Here is a 19,756-nt window from a genome sequence, read left to right on the forward strand (position 1 = left end):
TGTCACTCGGATCTATAAACATGCTTGTGGTGACAATGTTCAATGCCTTTTATCTGAAACCAACTCATATTTATATTATATGTATTCAAGACATACTTGAAATTGAGAGACTGCTCTCAATGGGCCTGAGTCATTAAGGTGAGCAAAGCAAAAAAAGAGTAAGTTTGCTCCTGGACAAACCTAGTTACAATGCAAGGGGTGTAAATTAGTTTATTATTTTGCACATAAGTTAATACTGGCTGTTTTTTCATGTAGCATACAAATACTTGATAGCTTAATTTTTACACTGAACTTTAAAGTTGATCTAGGGCATGCCCTACCCCAACTATAAATCTGTTACCACATTTTAAATTTACCCCCTTCAATGCAACATGGTTTAGCCCAGGTGCAAAGTTGCTCCTTTTATGCTTTGCTCTCCTTAATGACTCAGGCCCAATGTATTTATTCATGATAAAATAATTTACAATTAAAATATATAAAAAAATAAGTCTCACAGGACAGTGAAGATGATAGGTAATCAAAATTGTAGCAACACTTAACATTCTCTGCAACATACAGGGGTCTATTTATCAATGTTTGGAGATAGTGATCTTGCACATTTTAACAAGAAGGTCACACAGCTAATTGATGCTCAGTTTCCTGACAATACTATCTGACAGTGGTAAGAGGAATTTTACTGCTCTACAGGCCAGTGAAGGGTCCCTCTGTGCATCCATGAGCCACCTTGCCAGCTTGACCATGTGTACTAGAACTGGAAGCCTGGACTTGGGTTTGTAGTTCTAGATTTATACAAAATAAATAAAGAAGTTTAAATGAATAATGATTAAAAAAATATACCAATAGGAGGACAACGGCGGTACATGTTGTCAGCATTTGTCCTTATCGGCCCATGGGCTTTGATAAATATGAAGAAACCCTAAATCACCAGATTTAGAGCTCTTCTCTATTTATGCAACACAATCTCTAGTCATTCAACCTTTCTTTTTCATATATTTATTTCGATAGTTCAAATTGAAAATCTGGAAAATGAATTTTTTTTATATATATATATATATATATATATATATATATATATATATATATATATAACATTTCTTTATTTTTTTACCCACCCCTTTCTGTAAATTAAATGTTTTTGTTTTTACAGTGGTTGAGGTGAAAATTTAGACATGGTGGTATGGAAAATGTAACTTTACTGTAATGTGACTGCAACTGGATAGTTTTACAATAAAGGCCATAAGAGAATTGTTAGTGTGACATTCCATTGTATATCAGCCCACTTCTGCAAAGTAAATTAAACAAAAACATGATAGGAATCAGAAATTCCTGATTTCTCTGGCATTAAACCTTTGCCAAATAGCAAATAGCGGTGAAAGAGCCCTTTGCTGGTGTTTGAATGGCATTTTTGCTCTTCACCGCTTCTTAAATAAATCCCCTAAATGTTCTTGGATGGCTGAGTTGCAGCACCTAGTTAACATGTCCAGTGATATTAAGCAATCTGTTTCCTGTTGTTGCCACCTTGCAGATGCCCACCAACATCTGCAGCCACTATACACAGAAACAGAAAATAACAATAAATGGGACTAAAAAGAGTCTATGGTGCCCACCATACATCTACCGCCCACAGCACATGCTCAACCTGCTCCATCCAAACAACAGCCTTGAGATTAACATGTTGCCTTTCTATGGGTGAAGGTTAAATAATCGATGCTATGAATTCCTAAATCGAAAGTAACTCCCCCTGACCCTCTCTTTCTGAAAAAGGTGCAGCTGGATGATATGATCACCCTGATCCCAGCAACACCTCCTGTACCCATCAAACAGAGCGCACTGCAAATACTGATTAGAAGGATGGACTTGCTCGCAATGGGTGTGGGAGCACTGAAGGAGTCCACAACTTACAAATAAAAGATTCCAGTGCAGAACAACACATGACAGTAAGATAAAGTTGTTTGGGAATTAATGTTTTGGTACATTAATTGCATTGATTGCTGTACTCTCACCATTCCAATTTAAATTGCACCAAAAGCAGGTACCTAGCATGCCTACACCTTGCCCCTCTTCTGATTAGTGACAGACTTTATTAAGTATTTTTATTTAGGATATGTATTTAGTTAGGTTACGTATTTTTTTTATATAACAATGGTCTTGAGGTAAAATATTGAAAACAGCAACAATATATAAGAGTATAACTCACTTGGCTGGTACAAAAAATGCAGCAATTGTTCTTCCACTATTTCATCATTCACACTGCAGCCATACTAATAGCGCACTTCAAAACATACATATTTATGAAAATAAAAATGTCTGACAGCTTAGATGAATATAGCAAGAGACAAGTTAATAACCAAACATTTTTTTCATGTTCATAGACATGTTATCCTATCCAGTTAGATTCAGTTTGCCTTATCTGTATTTTCACTTTATTATCTATGTTTAATTGTGTACAGTCAAAACCTCACTTGTTTTGCTAACAAATGAGCTATTAATGGTTCCTAAATCAATACATATTAGCAATTAGTGTGTAATTTCATCATTACATGCTCTACAACCAGGACTGTACTTATTATGGAATCTAGGTAGGCACAGGTTAGGAAGAACAGGTCCAGGATTAGCAGATTGTGGTATATGTGGTATATCTCTAGCGCAGTCTTAGGACAAAGATAAATGGATTCACAAAGAGAATATATGAATTCTAATATATTGACGATCTGTTCAATAAATTAAAATGCAGCATCTAAACTCAGTGTTTGTAACCTCTGTGTTTGCGTTCATGTGTGTTTTGTGTTCCTGTGTTTTCTAAATACATGTAGTTATGACAATTTCCATAGAAGTACATAGAAAACATGGCATTTGCAGTCAGTGATTTAATATTCTCTGTTTTGTTTTTGAAATAGAGTTCTGTTGTGTGTGGTTTATAGAAAGAAAATAAGGACACCAAGTTCATTGCTTTTTTATATGTGCCTTCATACCCCATGAAACAAAGAGAAATTCTTACCACATATTTTTCAGGTGGTTTAATTCTAAAACCTGAGAAAATAAAGAAGTTTCAAGTCTATTTCATGTAATTTCTGCTGTCAAATAAATATGTAAATTTTATTCATCAAAGTACTGAATTTATACTGTGGCTGCCATGGCTTTAGCTCTCATGATTGGTAATGGCAGCATACTGTGCATTTTAAGCACCACAGTCTGCAATGCTGAGAACAAATGGTATAGAATGAAATTAATTTGTTTTATCAAATATTTGCTATGAAAACATATAAGAGGTAATATATTAAGTGAAAAACGAAAATTTAACAATTGCTTCTACATTTTTGTTGGGGTTCACAGTTTTGAGGTGCATTTGATGAGCATCAGCATTTTGTATAGCCGCAGGGGGAGTTCATGAATTTTGGAAATAAAGGGTTTCAAAGTGAGGTAAAAAGTAGACACACCGTTAGACCTTCTTTGGCAGAGCAGAGATTGGTGCATTTTTAGGAGAGTTTCACAAGGAGCCACTGTGCTAGAGAGTTTCAACTGGTTTCCACTACAACAGACGAACCATGAGTGTAGGGTCCCCTGCTATAGTGAACACCGGCCCCAAGTTGGTCATTGCAGGACTAGTACCACTAGGGGAAGAGGGGGAGGGGGTCAAAAGAGTATGCACCCTCCCCCCATAGATGTAAGCTCCTTGCTGAAAGTGCTGGGGCTCTTTCTGACATTCTTGGGCTGTAGTTTTCACTGGTTGGTTTAATTAAAATTGACCCAACCACCCAATATAGATACACATATCATTTTTAATTATTGGAAATTATAAAAGACTCCCAAAAACCCATGTTCACACATTTATTAATTAAAATGTACAGTCTTCTATTCTTCTTTTTTGATCTGTCAATAAGTCATTTTGCCTCCATTGTCCAGGCGGGTCAGAAAGAACCCCAATGCTTTTCAGAGCTGGACTGGTAGCCTTTGGGTGTTGTGCATGCAGTTTATTTCTCCCCTATATTTCCACACCAGTCCTGCGCTCATGGTCTCCCTTTTATAGTGGAAACCAGCCCAGGTTGTTTATCACTGCTGGGACTGGTTGAGGATTTGGGGAGGGGCACACTTCCTCTTTTACCTTAATTAGATATAAAAGATTTTTGAATAGAGTGGAATTTTAGTCAGTAAAGTGAGGTGTTAAATAGAGTAACATAGCAAGGGAAAACGCCAAAGTGAATAGTTTTGTCGGACAATGATAAGCAACAGAAAGTGAGGCAGGGGCAGAGTAGTGTATTGCTGGGCCCCATAGCAAAAGGCCATACTTGCCTTCTGGTCTCCCCTCTCTGCTCTTAATAGAGCAGATCTGAGACCTCTTCTAAGCATGTGCCGGTCCCGAGGGGACAGCAGGGGCCTCGGAGGTGGGGAAAACCCAAAATTGCCATTCACTCCTCTCTTCTGGGCCCAATGGCCATAGCACCCACTGCACCCACTATAGTTCCATCCCTGAAGTGAGGTAAAGGTTAGAGCAATGAAAATTATAGTAGAGAGCGTATACAGAGAGAGCAAAACAGAAGCCAACAGAACTACTAAAACATTTCATCTATAGCTGATCCAACAGCAAAGGAAAAATAACTGAAATTGTTGAGCTACACTCTTTAAAGTGAAAGTACAGCAAACCCGAATCAGGAGCCCAGTGACCATCCAAAACCATCCAATATTTCAGGAATTAACCAAAACAAATAATTTGTACAATTTAAAGACTCACACACTACATTACAGAGCTCTATATCAGATCTGTGATTGGGTGTCGGCTACCAGTGATTTGTTGAGCGCAACCAACCACAGAGCAGCTATCAGTGATTTTTCTGCGATGTATAAGAGACCACTTCAGATTTGCTGCACCAGTATTTACTAGCAAGGTAAATTGAAAAAGCATTATTTTGCCGCACATGGGTTTTTAAATGTTTTTTTAAAAACCTGATGAACTACAGTTTTCCATTTGGGACTATGGATGAGCAAAAGAAAATAATTTTATGGGGGGGGCATGTTTCCATTTTATAGGTGGTCTTTATTTTTTGTTTCAATTGTGGCATACAAATACAAATATGCAATAACGGTCATGGGCTATCAGAGCATGCTGGCCCCTAGAGGACTGAGACGGATACTGGTCAGGCTGTCTGTTTTATATAATGAAAGGTAAATACACACTCTTTGTCTCTCTGTTAATGGTGTTAAAGCAGTCCAGCTTGTGTAGCCAGATATCTATGCTACTAGCACTCAGTGCTTTTTGGCCCCCTGGTTTAGTGGCAAATATCACAGGCTACATAGTGCTATGTCCACTCACCTATTTAAAAGCAAGGGACACTTCTTAATTGTACTATTTCTTTTTTGCCCTTTATGGCAGGCAAGATAGCTTAAAGAGCTTTCCGTACATTCACCCGTTCAAGTCCTTCCCTGGATCCTGCTAATAAAGATAATTCCTTTAGGATTGTCCAGATAATTGTGATCTTGCCCAGGTTGGGACTTGAGCCTCTGTCTGTGTAGACGTTCTCTCTAGATCAGTGTTTCTCAACTCCAATCCTCAGGACCCCTAACAGTGCATAGTTTCCAGGTGAAAAGGGAAATAATTATACCACCTGTGGATCTGTTAGAATGTGTCCGTCAGTAATGACTACACCTGTGCTTAAGCAAGGAGATATGGAAAACATGCATTGTTAGGGGTCCTGAGGACTGGAGTTGAGAAACACTGCTCTAAATGCACTTTTCCAAACAGGGCCTATTAAAAATGTAGGCCTTTGAAGGAGAAATTAGTTTCTAGATGTAATCAGATTAATGATGTAAAACTTCACACACACACACACACACACACACACACACACACACACACACACACACACACACATTATAAAATTCCTGATGTCCCCTCATTCCCAGAATTGAAAGCATAAATAAGGCTAACTGAATAGTATTTTAGAAGAAAAGCGTAAAAGTGTATTCAATAGAAAGGGGTGGTAATGAAGGTTAGACTTTGAAGCTTACATTTTTCACAGTGCACCGATTTAACATTTTTCTACCTCCCTGCACATTAAGGAAGAGGAGACGAAGCTGGGCGGACCATCAAGGTGTACCCGTGCATACCAAAGTATTTTGCGGTGAACTTTTTATGCTGTTTATTAGTAAGACACATGGAATAAAGAGATTTACATAGAGGTGTTATAAAGGGAAACTTGACAGGAATTTTTGCTCAAACATGCTTTACCTGGGAGTTATAAACTTTCTGTCAAAAAGGTCTAACAATGATATTGGCATCATAGCAGGGATACTTTTGGTAGTGGTTTGGTCAGATGAAATGCAGTTTCTGTTGTTGGCTAAAAATCCATTTCTAGAAGCCATGTCAGTTAAATTTATATCACCTAACTGTACTTATAATAAAAATAAAGGACATGTTACCTACCAATGTCAGACATTTCTGGAACTGTGACGATATAAGGTCCATCAGGAAATTCAGGTGCATTGTCATTGATATCCTGAACTTTAATAATAAACTCGGATTCTGGCTCAAGAGGTTTGTTGGTTCTTCTGTCGATTGCTTGTGCATGTAGAACATAATGAGACTTTTGTTCACGGTCTAAGCTTTTTGTTGCATGAATGTCTCCTGTTGTGTCATCGATGAGAAATATAGTCCCAGCCCCTTCACCAGTTAGTATATACTTCACGGATCCATCTCCTTTGTCTGAATTTGAGTGCAACTGTAAGACAAGATATATAAATGTTTATATCATAGCATAATGCCAGATGCTGTATATACACAAAACAGAAAAGTACGGTTTCCAAAGTAAATTTGATATCTTATCTGCAACCATAATGTTGCTAGACACTCATTAGCAGAGTATAATATTTCTGTGAATAATTATTCAATGAAAAGTATAGCTGTAATGCTAACTGGGCTGTTCTTTTTTATAATTCAGAACTAACTGTAAGCAGCTTCATCCATATTTTATTATCCTTTTTTATTCTCTAGTAAGCAACGCTGATTTATTTTCAGATCAGAATAGGTCAAGTTTACATGCATTAAGTACATGCATTAGGAGTTGTCTGCTTCTCCAATATCCTTGTAGACCAAACTGGAATATTCTGAACTCTTGAAGCATTCTTCACTCAATAAAAGGCTTTCTGAATATGCAAGATAGTCTATCTGAATTATTCAGAAGTTGTTTGTCAAGGTTGTCTTATCGAGTTGGAATTTTGGTGTTTCTTATTCATAAGTTAGTGAATAACAATAGTTGGAATTATGCAATAGTGTGTCAAAAATGAAATATTTTATAATTCATATTCACGCTGAGTACTCTTGCAAAACATAATGATTGTGGTTGAGCAACATTTTTCAGCTGTACAGAGAAAAGTGAATTACACCTGTAAATATCCCATAATTCAGGAACAAAAGATGAGGACACACAAGTTACCTAATCTATGTTTAGTCTACTATCAGTTCACCACATACTGTGGATCAACTATAAAAATGGAGCAATGTATTAAGTGGTAGATTGCAAAACCAAATGGGAAACTGAAAGAAATGATTACATTTTTTTGAACATGATTCTTATTGGCAAGACATTCCAGAATTTATTTAGATTAAATTTGCATTGCAGCATTTACAATTTTCTTAAGCACATTTAAATATGCAATGGCTATTGACAAGTTTTTGACATGCCTCATAAAGTATTCCAAATGCACTCTCCATGTGCTTCTTATACACCTGACATGAAGTTCAGTTGCATGTGTTTTTAAAAGAAGCCCATGAAAAGGGAAAGTGACAGTATCTTATTTTTGCTTACAGACGTGTTATTAATAGTGTGAAAATACATCAACATTTTTTTTATGTGCAGTGCATTTGTTCTCAGTGTGTTCCATTATAATTATAGAATGGCGCAAAGCATGAAACAAAACATACAGTAATCATTTTATCTTGAAGTTACATAACATAATAACAGATAAACAAAACTAATCTATTTTATACAAAACCCCCAAATTACCAAAAACAAACTAATCATTAGTACTATAATGCTTTGTTAGTTTGTCTGTATTTTTTTTATAGTTTTTATAGTATATATAATGAGTTAATTTGTCTGTCTTGAGTTTTTAATAAATGTGTTTATTTGCTTATTTGTTGTTACTCTTTGCAACAAAGTTTCAAAATAAATATAATACTTTGCAGTGTTGCATGTATGCATTAAATCTATTATGCACTTTTTTAAAGGAGTTTGCAAGCTATAAAATGAAACTATGAGCTTAAACTTTAACCTGGACTACAACTCCAAAGCTGCAGGTTTAAAATAGTGGAGATGTTGCCTATACCAACCAATCAGATTCTATTTGTCCTTTATTTATATATATATATATATATATATAGTACTACAAACTTTTGTTGCAGTGTTCTTGGTGGGCTCCCAAAGACTGCAAGTGTCTAGCCACTCTTCTCTCTGCTACTAAGTTCAGAGGAACTTAGTGCCTCACATAAATACAAATGTGTATTCTAGCACACTAAATATTAAATATTAAATTCTAAGAGTTAGTATTTAATGGTAATTGACACTGGTCATCTTCAGATGAATTAGGTTACCGCAATTTTTACACAATTAAATTTGCAACTACTATTGCCTGCTACAAGTGTTTAGCTGTCTTTAGAGCAAAGAATTAGTAAAAATTTAGTCACAGATGAACTGTAGCAACAGAATTATAAGGAAGTAGTTAATAATGATATGATCAGTAAAGTTAAAATAAAATATATAAAATAAAATATGAATTGTTGTTAATAAGGCCCAATCAAGAGTTAAAATATTAAAGATATAAACGATTTATCTTCAGATAAATTGCTAGATTGTGGCTAGTCAGCCCAGTAGATTGATTAACAAGGTTTATTGAATGAAAGGGCACACAAATGTTCTCAGGAAGACAGCACATGCACATTACAGACTTGACAAAGTCACCATGTCTATCTAACTATCTATATAAAGGTTGTTTTTTTTTTAAAGCCAGGGATATGGGCATTGAAAAGTGGAAATGGGCAATATGAAGCCTTAAAGAGCACACAGGGAAAATATTAAACTTCAAAATGCTCTTCTTCATATTTAATGTTTAAGAGATATCTTTGCTAATCTACACTCAGGGACAGAAACTACATAAAGTATGAGAAACTATTGTAATCACATATCTTACACAATTTTGGATATAATAATGTCATATCTAATATGTAATTGTAGCGGAAGTTACAACTTATTCAATTGAGAATTATATATTTGTGATGTGTCAGAGAAAATATATGACAGGTATAAGAATGTATAAAACTTTTTCTGAACAGACTATGATTCACACCAAGTTGTGAATTTCCTCCCCATATAAGCATATATACTGCCCCTCTAAGTGACGTCCCAGGGGAAACGTTAAAAAAAACACCTGTATGTTATAGAAAATTGTCCATTTTAGCAATCAACCCAATTGACAACTGTTCATTTCATGTCTGCCTTTCCCCAGCATACTGATTATGCAAGATTTATTTTCTAACCATTATTGCATTTAGTTTATATGTCATTTATTATATGTTTAATTTTATTATATATAATGTTCTTCAATGCAAAAATGCCAACCACATACTGGGAAGAAGCAGACATAAGGACCTGCAATCTTCAGAACTGACACATGTGGCCCTAGGCAAGGCACTGTTTGGGATCCCCACCCCCTCCATTGTTAAACACATAAAAATGGGTTAGAGTAATCAGCCATCCTCGATGCCGACTGGACCCAAGACTAGAGCCTAGGTTGCCTGATGGTTGGTCCGGCAACAAGTGTGTATACTTAAAAAAAAAAAAACAGATGTGCCAAACATAATGTAATATATAATAAAGAATTGGGATTTTTTTTTTGTAGTTTAGCGATCTCCACGTACCAAAGAGTAATGACAAATCTGCTTATCTGATGTATAAGGGCAATTCCAGAAAACTAAAATTCCTTTCAGTTTTTTTCAGTTCATATTGGAAACTGAAAAGCTACACACAAATAAAAGACAATAGTGCTAAATTTCCTTCACAAATATATGATATAATCTCTATATCAATCTGCGTATCATATATATCTCTTTAAATTACTGCATGGCAATAATACCACCAGTATAAAATAATATACTTTAATATAAAACAATACAAGACATATTTCCAACAATCAAATGCCGGTACATTTAAAACAATTAATCAAAGTTTATCTGAAGTCCCATACAGCAATATAATTTCAGGTGGTATCCAAACTCTGGCCAGAAATAAGGTTCCACCTCAGGCGTGTAGGTACTATCCCAAACAGGTAAGTGCTTTCCTAATGTATTTCATCAAATTGACTTCCTCATGGAGTATACTTAATAACTAAAAATTGATGGTTTTTATATTCTACAGGACAGAAGTAACACCAATCCGGCATAATCAACAATATCAGTGCAGGCTTCCATATACATCACTTCCATCCTTTTGCATGATCACTTCCATCTCTGTCTGTAGCGTCATTTCCACCCACTTTTACAAACGGAATCTAGTACTCCGACAAAAACCTCTTCACATATTTCCAACTCATAGAAAATTAAACATGATTATTCTCTAGTATAATAAACCTATAATCAAATTCATCTATCTGAGGATCGGCCCTTCATATTATTTACATAGCTCAATAAAGGATGCCGACACCATCTTTTTGGTGGTTATAATTTCCCCATTATAAAATACATATATCATTCCATTTATAAATATAACTGAATCCATAAAAAATATCATTAATACAATATATACTATATCGAGAAACCCTTAAGTTTAATTTCACACATTCCCATTACATTATGTAATCATATTGGCTCCCAGTGGCCATTTTCTTGGTTATCAAGTCAAGGTTATTATACCTCAATCTTAAATCACATTACAATAGAATAATTCATTTTACCATACATAAAAACATTATTAGAGCAAAAACATAATCATACCTATGTTACATTATTAAAAATAACCTGGGTGGCCATCAGTCAGTATGTGGCCCAGAAGTTGATTGACAACATGTCTGGGCGAATTGCAGAGGTCTTCAAAAAGAAGGTTCAACACTGCAAATATTGACTCTTTGCTTAAACTTAATGTAATTTTCAATAAAAACATTTGACAATTATGAAATGTTTGTAATTTTTTTGCAGTATAATATAGCAATATCTGACAAAAAGGTCTAAAAACACCGAAGCAGCAATCTTTGTGAAAACCAATACTTGTGTCATTCTCAAAACTTTTGGCCATGACTGTATTTGTTGGTATAATTCACTAATCACTTGGGTTATCACTAAGCTCCTAGGGCTTATATATTTGGTTTATAAGTGTGTATACTTACACAGTACAAATGTGTAGCAAAAGCACAGAGAACACATACGGATAACATGGAGATTTTAGATGCATATATGCTTGACAGTGTTAGTAGTAGATGCTAAATTTGCAATACCCTATTTGTACATTAAATAATAATAACAGTATACTATTCTGAAATGTCATTTTCAGAAAGAATATTGTCTGGACAGTGTTAATAAATGGCACAGACAGAAAACAATATTGCAAAATAAAAGTATAAATTAAATACAATTACATACTAATATCTGCTGTTTTCCTTATTAGGAAACAAATGGGAATCTTTTTTCCTGCCATGGTCCAAATTGAAATATCAATACTTAATGATAATAGACTATTACTTCATAATATACCAGTCACACTAATGAATTTAGTACTGTTAACTGGAGATGTCAAGATGCAATTAGCCTGTCAGAAGCTGCTAGCTAGCTAGTAGTCGTAAGAGATGGACGTATTCATATGTATTTTTGGTGTATTTTTGGTGTATGTCTCTGTATTTAACAAACATACATCCAACTTTAGATGAGGCCTTCTGTCTCTAAAAGCTCATGTAGTGACTGAAGCAGTACAGCATGGGAAAGAAGCTCAGACACTAATAAAGGAAAAATAACAAAGCCACCCTGATATTAATGTATGTGATTTAAAATAAGGCAATTCATCTATATCTTCAGTCAGAACATGATGTAAGTAGAGCATTTCATCTAAGTATTTGTCCTACATAATTCAAACATAGCCAACACCAGAAATTAAAAAAATCCATAGAAATTAAAAAAAATCTCTAAATCTGCGCCAGACTAGGAAAACTTACTGGCTTACCTCCAGGAAAGAATGCAATTGATATCAAATCAAATGGATTTTATAAGCCAAAAATGACATCGAAAATCATTAAGTCAAGATTAAATTGGTCGTAAAGGGGTACTCACAAAAGTTAGTGAGGTATACGATTGCACTTTTTCTTCAGTTGCTAAACACAGAACTTTATGGACTCTGATGACTATAACAGCTATAGGAAATATTATAGTAAGGCATCAGGACCTCATAATTGCCCTTCTCAAAGGTAACATTAAAAATCTCTACCTAGTAATCACCAAAGAACACTTTATGGACATAATCAATGAGAGCATGGAATTTTAATGTGAACATGGCTTAATTAGAGAAAGTAAAACTGACCTCTGTTTGTATAGACTACTCTAAATTATGCAAAATTGATGTATTTGCTTCTCTATGTTGATGATTTCATAATATCCACAAAGAAGAAAAAAAAGCTTTAGTGAAACTCTCAACCATTACATATTAGATTAAATATACTACATAAAAATACAAATGTAGCAAGAGAAAAAGGAGAAATTTCTACCTAGTGAAAATTGTAAAATTGATGTGATCATGAAACAGTTTGGGATGACAGAAGCCAAAGGTGTAACACACCAATGGATACAGATTCCATAAATTTGAAAGGAGAAGATGATCTTCGGCTTACTAATGAAATATACAGACACAGAATGGGAGCACTTATATGCATGGCAAGAACTACACCATGAAATATAGGAGGAACAATGTCCCTTCTCTACAGTTGTATAAGTAAGCCTTGCCGGCAAGACTGTAATATATTTAACAGAGAAATTCAGTTCCTTAAACAGATACGAGCCTGAAAATATCAGAAAATGTAATCTAAAACTGACAACTATGTGGGCTCAGATTGAACAGGTGACCTAAATAACCACAAGTCTACAAGTGGCTACTTGTTCAAACAAGGCAACAGTCCAATATCCTGGACTGTAAAACAAAAGACAACTCTTTTATTATACAAAGGAAAACTATATTTTTTATTATATGCAGAAGTAGATTACATTTCAGCAGCTTATGTTAGCCAAGAGGAATTTGGGACAACTTGGAAAGCCAAAAATGATATATCAAGACAACCAAGGATGTATTGAGCTTGAAAAAAGTGAAAATATTAATTCTATAACTATGATGTGAATGATGTGAAACACCAGTATCTCTGTGATTAAGTTGAACAGATAGTTATTGTGCTTGTATACATTGACACTTAAAAATGATAGTTGATGCAATAAAAAGTCACTCCCAAGATCAACACTTAAAGATTTCAGAAACAAGATGCATGAGAAGTAGTTGTTGACTGGGGGTGTTAGTGTTTAGCCAGTAAAATATGCAACATCATCAGTCTCTATATATAGTAGTTTTGCTGTTACTAAAGTAAAGAAAAATCACAAAGGTTGACAAAGATCGACAGCAGTTTGCTGTTTACAGCATTTAACATGACTAAACAGCACATTGATTTTAGCCGTTTCTAACAATTTAGTGTGAAACACCCACATAATCATCCCACATAATCAACTAATTTTGAAAATTAACAAATTGTTTAGCACCTTTTGCCACTTAATACAGTAGAATTCAAATAGCATGCAGATGTGTTATCAACCTGTCAAACAGCATGTGTTACCATTTTAATACACTGTTATTGAATAGTTTAAACTTTTATCAAAGAAGTGATACCCAGTATTAACTGAAAATGTCCTATTTACTGCGGACAAACTGTGTAAATTAAAGTATAATTTCAGTGACCTCAGACCTGCTATCCAATAAAATGTGAATGCGTTTTTTTATTTATGCTTGGCTGCTGTGCATTGATCATTACTTGGATGATCAGTTTAATCTACCATTTAGTTGAGGCATGAGCTATATAAGCTTGGTTAATGTTCAGACCCTTATCATTAATTGTTATGGTTGGGTTTTCTATAAAAACTATCAGCTTCAACTTTAATTAAATCTGAAAATAAGTATTATATTTATAATCAAGGGCAAATATCCATATTTTTACCAAAAGCTCAATCTATGTTATTGATGTTTAATTAAAATAACTTAAATTACCATTCTTAAATATTTAAACGTTAACTAATATTTTAGCAATAATATATAACCTTACTCTGACCCCATTTGTGCTAGTCCCCTTGAAGGCTCCTTCTTGTTTTATTTTTATAATCAGTCAATATGCATTCACTGATTATGATGGCTTTTAAATTTGTGGGCAGCAGTTAAGTTTTTGGAATGAAGCATAATTAGACACAGGGTTAAATCAGCAAATGCACAATTGTTACCGACTCATGATCTAAAATAATCTTATTATTATTACTGTTATGATTATTATAATTATTATTATTATTATTATTATTATTATTATTATTATTATTACTATTATTATTCAGTACATTTTTCTCTTGCCAACAATATTTTTTTTTCTGATATATAGTTATAAATACTGTTGCAAAAATGTCCCACCTTGAGTTACTTTCATTCTCCAAAGTTATGATAACCTTGCAAATAAATAACCAGTGGCTATTGGTGCTTATCCAGTAAAGGCCTGTGCCTATGATATGGCTACTATAACTTGGCCACCTATTAATCACATTCCACAACCTTATCATGCCCTACATATGTAAGCTAATTACATATAACATGCAATGTCACATAGTTATTCTTGATAACTAATAGAAATACAGTATTGATCACAATACAGATGCCCACAGCATACATATTGTAAAGTCTGTATGTATTGTTTGCAAGAAAGATTCTCCAATGCGATCACTGTGGTTCCAAAGCACATAGGTTTTATTTGCAAAATATTTCAAAGCAAAGTTTGGTATTCATACACTGGTGCCATTGGTATCAACAAAAGATTTATTAAGGACGCTCTGGTTTCCAAAGCCAAAGATGAACAATTAATACACTGTACATTTGTCAAAAGCAGTGACATCACAAAGATGCACAGTTACAATATTAAGGTCTTTGAGGTGGCCAGCTGTCCTTCTTCATGCTCCCGCCTCTAGACTTGTATAAACTGGTTCTTTTATGACATGTCTGGACTTGCTATTTTGTGTCTAGAAAGTGATATTATTTATAATTAGCGTTCACAATGTTCGAAGACTACATAAATAATACCAGAAAAGTTCTCATGCAATTGCGAACTCAATGTAAATATAACATTTGCTTTTGTTTCTGCTGTGCAAAATGGGACTAATGCTCCTTTACATAAAATACCTGTGACTTTCCCATGGTGCACTTGTCTATCTGCATATAACGGTGCTCATGCTGTACAGAGACTCCAGGCTGTTTGCGCTCTAGGAAATTTGATGAATACAGAGCAAGAAGTTCTAGATTTACAGAAGAGATGTTCTTGTTCTTTTTTTGTAAATTAAGCTTTCATTTGTATTGTGTTGCAATACATTTTTGTCACAACTTTTTAAACAAGAAACTTCGAAATCCACTCATTTAATAAATCAAATGTGTTTTGGCAGTATAGTTGTTACATGGCTGGTGAAAAAAAAAGTACTTGATGCCAGCCTTAAATAAATAGAAATAGAAAGGGAATAAGTGGCAACATGCTTGGCAAAACAATTATATTATTTCACATCTTCCTGTGTAAATGACTACATATTTTAAGATATTCTGGACATATATTTGGTGTACTTGAAAATTATAATGCTAACTATAAAAACTGACAATTATTTCACTTGTTTGTGTGCCCTGCTTTTTTAAATCAATCAGAAGTCTGGTTACGTAAAATATATTTCTCATTTTACCAGTAACCTGTATGACACAACCAACAGGGAGCACCAACCCAAAATTTACACGTTACTCAACCAAGCAAGTTTTTCTCTGATGCCTAAACATCTACCATCACATCTATGAACCCTAACACTAACTAAGTATATCAGTATAAAATTATAGAAAATGGAAATATTTCATTTCAGTAAAATCCAGCAGGCTATTATAGTTATGAATACTGGCTACAACAACTCATGAGGTTTATTGTGTGCAACCAATCAAAACTGGTTGGTTTCCTACTTCAAGTCTCTAATATGTATTACAGCAGCCAATGGAAGGAAAATCGCATATATATGCAATATTTAGTTAAGCAAAGAATTCAAGAAAAATATGAATAGTGTGTAGAAAACCCATAGTACATTTCATATTAATCTATTCTGTTAACCATCTTCAACCATTAAACTACATTTCAAGTTAATCTTTAAGTTCTACACCATTTTATTTCCTGTTCCTGAACATTTATATGTTGCATTATGAATATTCAACAAATCCATATGGCTTTTCAGAACACTAGAAAAATATTCATTGCTTCCATTTTGAATGCCAAGAAAATCAGATTTTATTTTTTAAGTGGACTTTGATCAACCAAGGCCAAACTTGCCCAACTGTTTGTCTGTGAATATAAAATAAATGTTACATTAATGTTTATACAGATTATATCTCTGTGCACAATTTTAGTAAAACAATTCAACATTTCATTAGTGCCATACATATTTACTGTAGTTCCACAATGATAAATTGAAAAAAATGAAAAAATATATCTAATTTCATTTTTATTACTTCCCAGATGAGTAATAACACTATCATTTTACACAGTGTATTGGATTACATTGATATGCATATATTAATGTGAGCATAACATGCAGCAGTTTGTTTTCCATGAAAGGCATTCCTTTGATATAGTTTATTGTACTTTGTTTACTGTAAATTAAAAACTTGTAGATTATTAATAAGTATGCTATGCAATATATGAATAAAGTAACTAGGATTTGCTACTGTCCTCTCAGTAACTGGAACAGTAAACACATACGTTAAAACTGAATTTTTTTCAGTTTTTTACACATCATCCATGCATATTTTAATATTAAAATAATAAATACATAATTCATTTCTTCTATTGGTCTTTGCAGTGGCATCATAATATTCTTAAGGATGTAGAAAAGATAATTTCTTGTTATTGCCTGACAGTTCTAATTATCCTGTGGGTTTTCCTCCCATGCTGCACAAAATACAGGTGCATTGTTTATTTGGTTTATCAGACATAATGTTGGAGAATTGTATTTTTTTTAAAATAACAATGTTTAATTTCTATTCATTCTAATTGGTTGTGTGGTACGTAAATATAGATTTCCATAGCTCCACTTTTCTTTCTATAGACATCTGGAATTATCAGTAAATAAAATATTCTACATCCTATGCTGTTTAGTGCAGGGAGCTCATTCATTATGTAAACTAATGTATGCATGTGTTATTATTTTCAATTGTATTAGTATTGTAAAGTGCAGCTTTGTGGAGCCATATAAAATAACTTTTCGATGTCTGCGATAGTACATGAGTGGTAGGTAAACTGTCACTAATGACTTGCAGCAAATGTTAAGCTATGTGAAAATTAAATAGCAAATACAGACTTTTTCATCAATATAATTTACAAAATTGCTATGTAATAGAATATTATTAAGCTCCAACTTGATCTATTCTTTTTACCGCATTATGAAATATTTGTTTCTAGCCAGCAAATTCATAATAATTTTATGGTTGCTGTGTACCATTAATCAAACGCTACCCAAGTACTCCAAAAAGATTGTGATGCAGTCAGTTTGGCATATTGATGACACTTGAAAATGTTATCAAACTGGTCTAATACATTGATCTTGAACTTTTTTCAAAATATTGATATTTGTTTTTGGGTATGATGTATATTTTATGATTGCTAAGTTGTTAGGTTGAATTCAAAGCATGAACTTGAAGTTTGAATTTGATGTTCACAGTTAAAATACATTAAAGTAAATTATAAAGTGTTTTCATAGCTGCCTCTTTAAGCTTAAATAGCTACATTTTTTAGTATTTCTATTTTTTTTCTTAATTCGAGCAGCGAACATTACTGTGTTTGCATTCAAATTTGTCATACGCATGGAAAACTATTAAAAATACTTTAAAATGTATCCTTTTAAGATCAAACAAGCTGTTTGAACTTATCTGCCTTGCTCAAATTTAGCTATAATCAATCTAACATTTGAGAATTCAGAACAAATGTTTGAATTTTAGAATCAGTTTGCCAAACTAATTTGATAACCACTTTGAAACAATTGGAGTATCTCTAGTAATGAGTATTTACTATTAAAATGTATTGCATTTGATTACACAATTAGCTCAAAGGGGAACAAAAGTTATCAAAGCTTAATCGTTACCTTTCTTTGATTACACAAAAAATAAATTCAAATTATTATTAGCCTTTTACACAGCATTGTATATTAAAGTGACCATTTTGTAAATAAGTTACACAAACTAACTTGAAACAAGAGGAGTCTTGCTCAAAATAGTTCACAGTCTAAAATGTGCAGGCAAAAATTGATACATAAGGTAATGGGAAATAACAACTAGTGCTATTGATGGGAATAGTCAGTCTTAAGAGGAGTTGATGTAAAAATAGCGATTATTTTACATATGGGTAGGCTTCTTTAAAATGGTGAGTCTTCAGGTAAGTAAAGGTTTAAAGAATTTAAAGGTTTAGCACTCCATAGATTAGAGCTGTGCAGGAGAGGTCTTTAAGCTCCCTAATGAAATGTGATTATGAGAGAAGATGACATTAGTGGCTACTAGAAAAGTTGATAGAACAACTGGATGAGGCCAGAAATATATGTAGTTCCCAGGAAGGACACACTTATAAAAACACAGGATTTAATCAATTGTGGAACACCAAATGTAATTAATATTCTTTGTTCTAGTTTTTTTTTAATATAGTTTATAAGATTCACCAACTTAAGTTAAGGTTAAGTGAACATATAAGTAAGATACTATAAGTGATGACAGAGTCGGGGCATGCCAATTTAAAGAATGGCATCACTCTAATTCTGTTGGCTTGAAATATGTTGTCATTGAACATATTAAAGCAGATAAGAGATGAGGTGATAGCTATAAAAATACTTTTACACAAAGAATTATACTGAATTGATTGATTTCGAGCACTTAAATACCCAGGCTTAAATAGAGAAATGCATTGTACGGTTTTATTGTAGTTATATCACTAATACATTATGGATAAGTTTCTGTATATTTCAAATGTTTAAAAAGAGACAGCACAATAAAGGCAGCAATAGAGTATAATTGAGATTTAGCTTTTTTAGGATTAGTAGTGATTAAATTTTGATTACATATATAGTTTACATGGTTATATGTTGACAGCTATATTAATCAGAGCACTACTTGATTAAACATACTATTTTGTATTTAAGGAATTATTAATTATGCACAATTTATTTGTGAGGATTAATTCAATAATATGAACTAATATTTATGTAACTGTAATTGTTACTCCTTAATACAATAATGCAGTGATATAATTAAATATGTTATTAATATGTATGACACCATGATGATAACAGCTTTATTGGATTCCCAAAATGTTGATTCAAATCACAGATGTTGTTGCACGTATTATCATATTACTAATTTTATATAACTTGTTAATTCAATCAATTTATGTGAAAGTGATTATGTGACTTCTTTTATATTTATTTATATAGTGTGCCTTTAAA

General features: G+C 33.3%; 1 protein-coding gene across 2 annotated transcripts in view; it reads right to left on the reverse strand.

Annotated features, from left to right (window-relative positions):
• CDH18 (cadherin 18) overlaps window positions 1-19,756 on the reverse strand; it is a 465,964-nt gene that overhangs the window by 227,840 nt on the left and 218,368 nt on the right. For both annotated transcript variants that reach the window (XM_075212928.1, XM_075212927.1), the window contains exon 3: window positions 6,419-6,713. In XM_075212928.1, the coding sequence (XP_075069029.1) occupies window positions 6,419-6,713 (295 nt within the window). The remainder of the gene's footprint in view (window positions 1-6,418; window positions 6,714-19,756) is intronic.

This window comes from Mixophyes fleayi, chromosome 5 (assembly GCF_038048845.1).
Source record: "Mixophyes fleayi isolate aMixFle1 chromosome 5, aMixFle1.hap1, whole genome shotgun sequence".
Lineage (NCBI taxonomy): Eukaryota > Metazoa > Chordata > Amphibia > Anura > Limnodynastidae > Mixophyes > Mixophyes fleayi.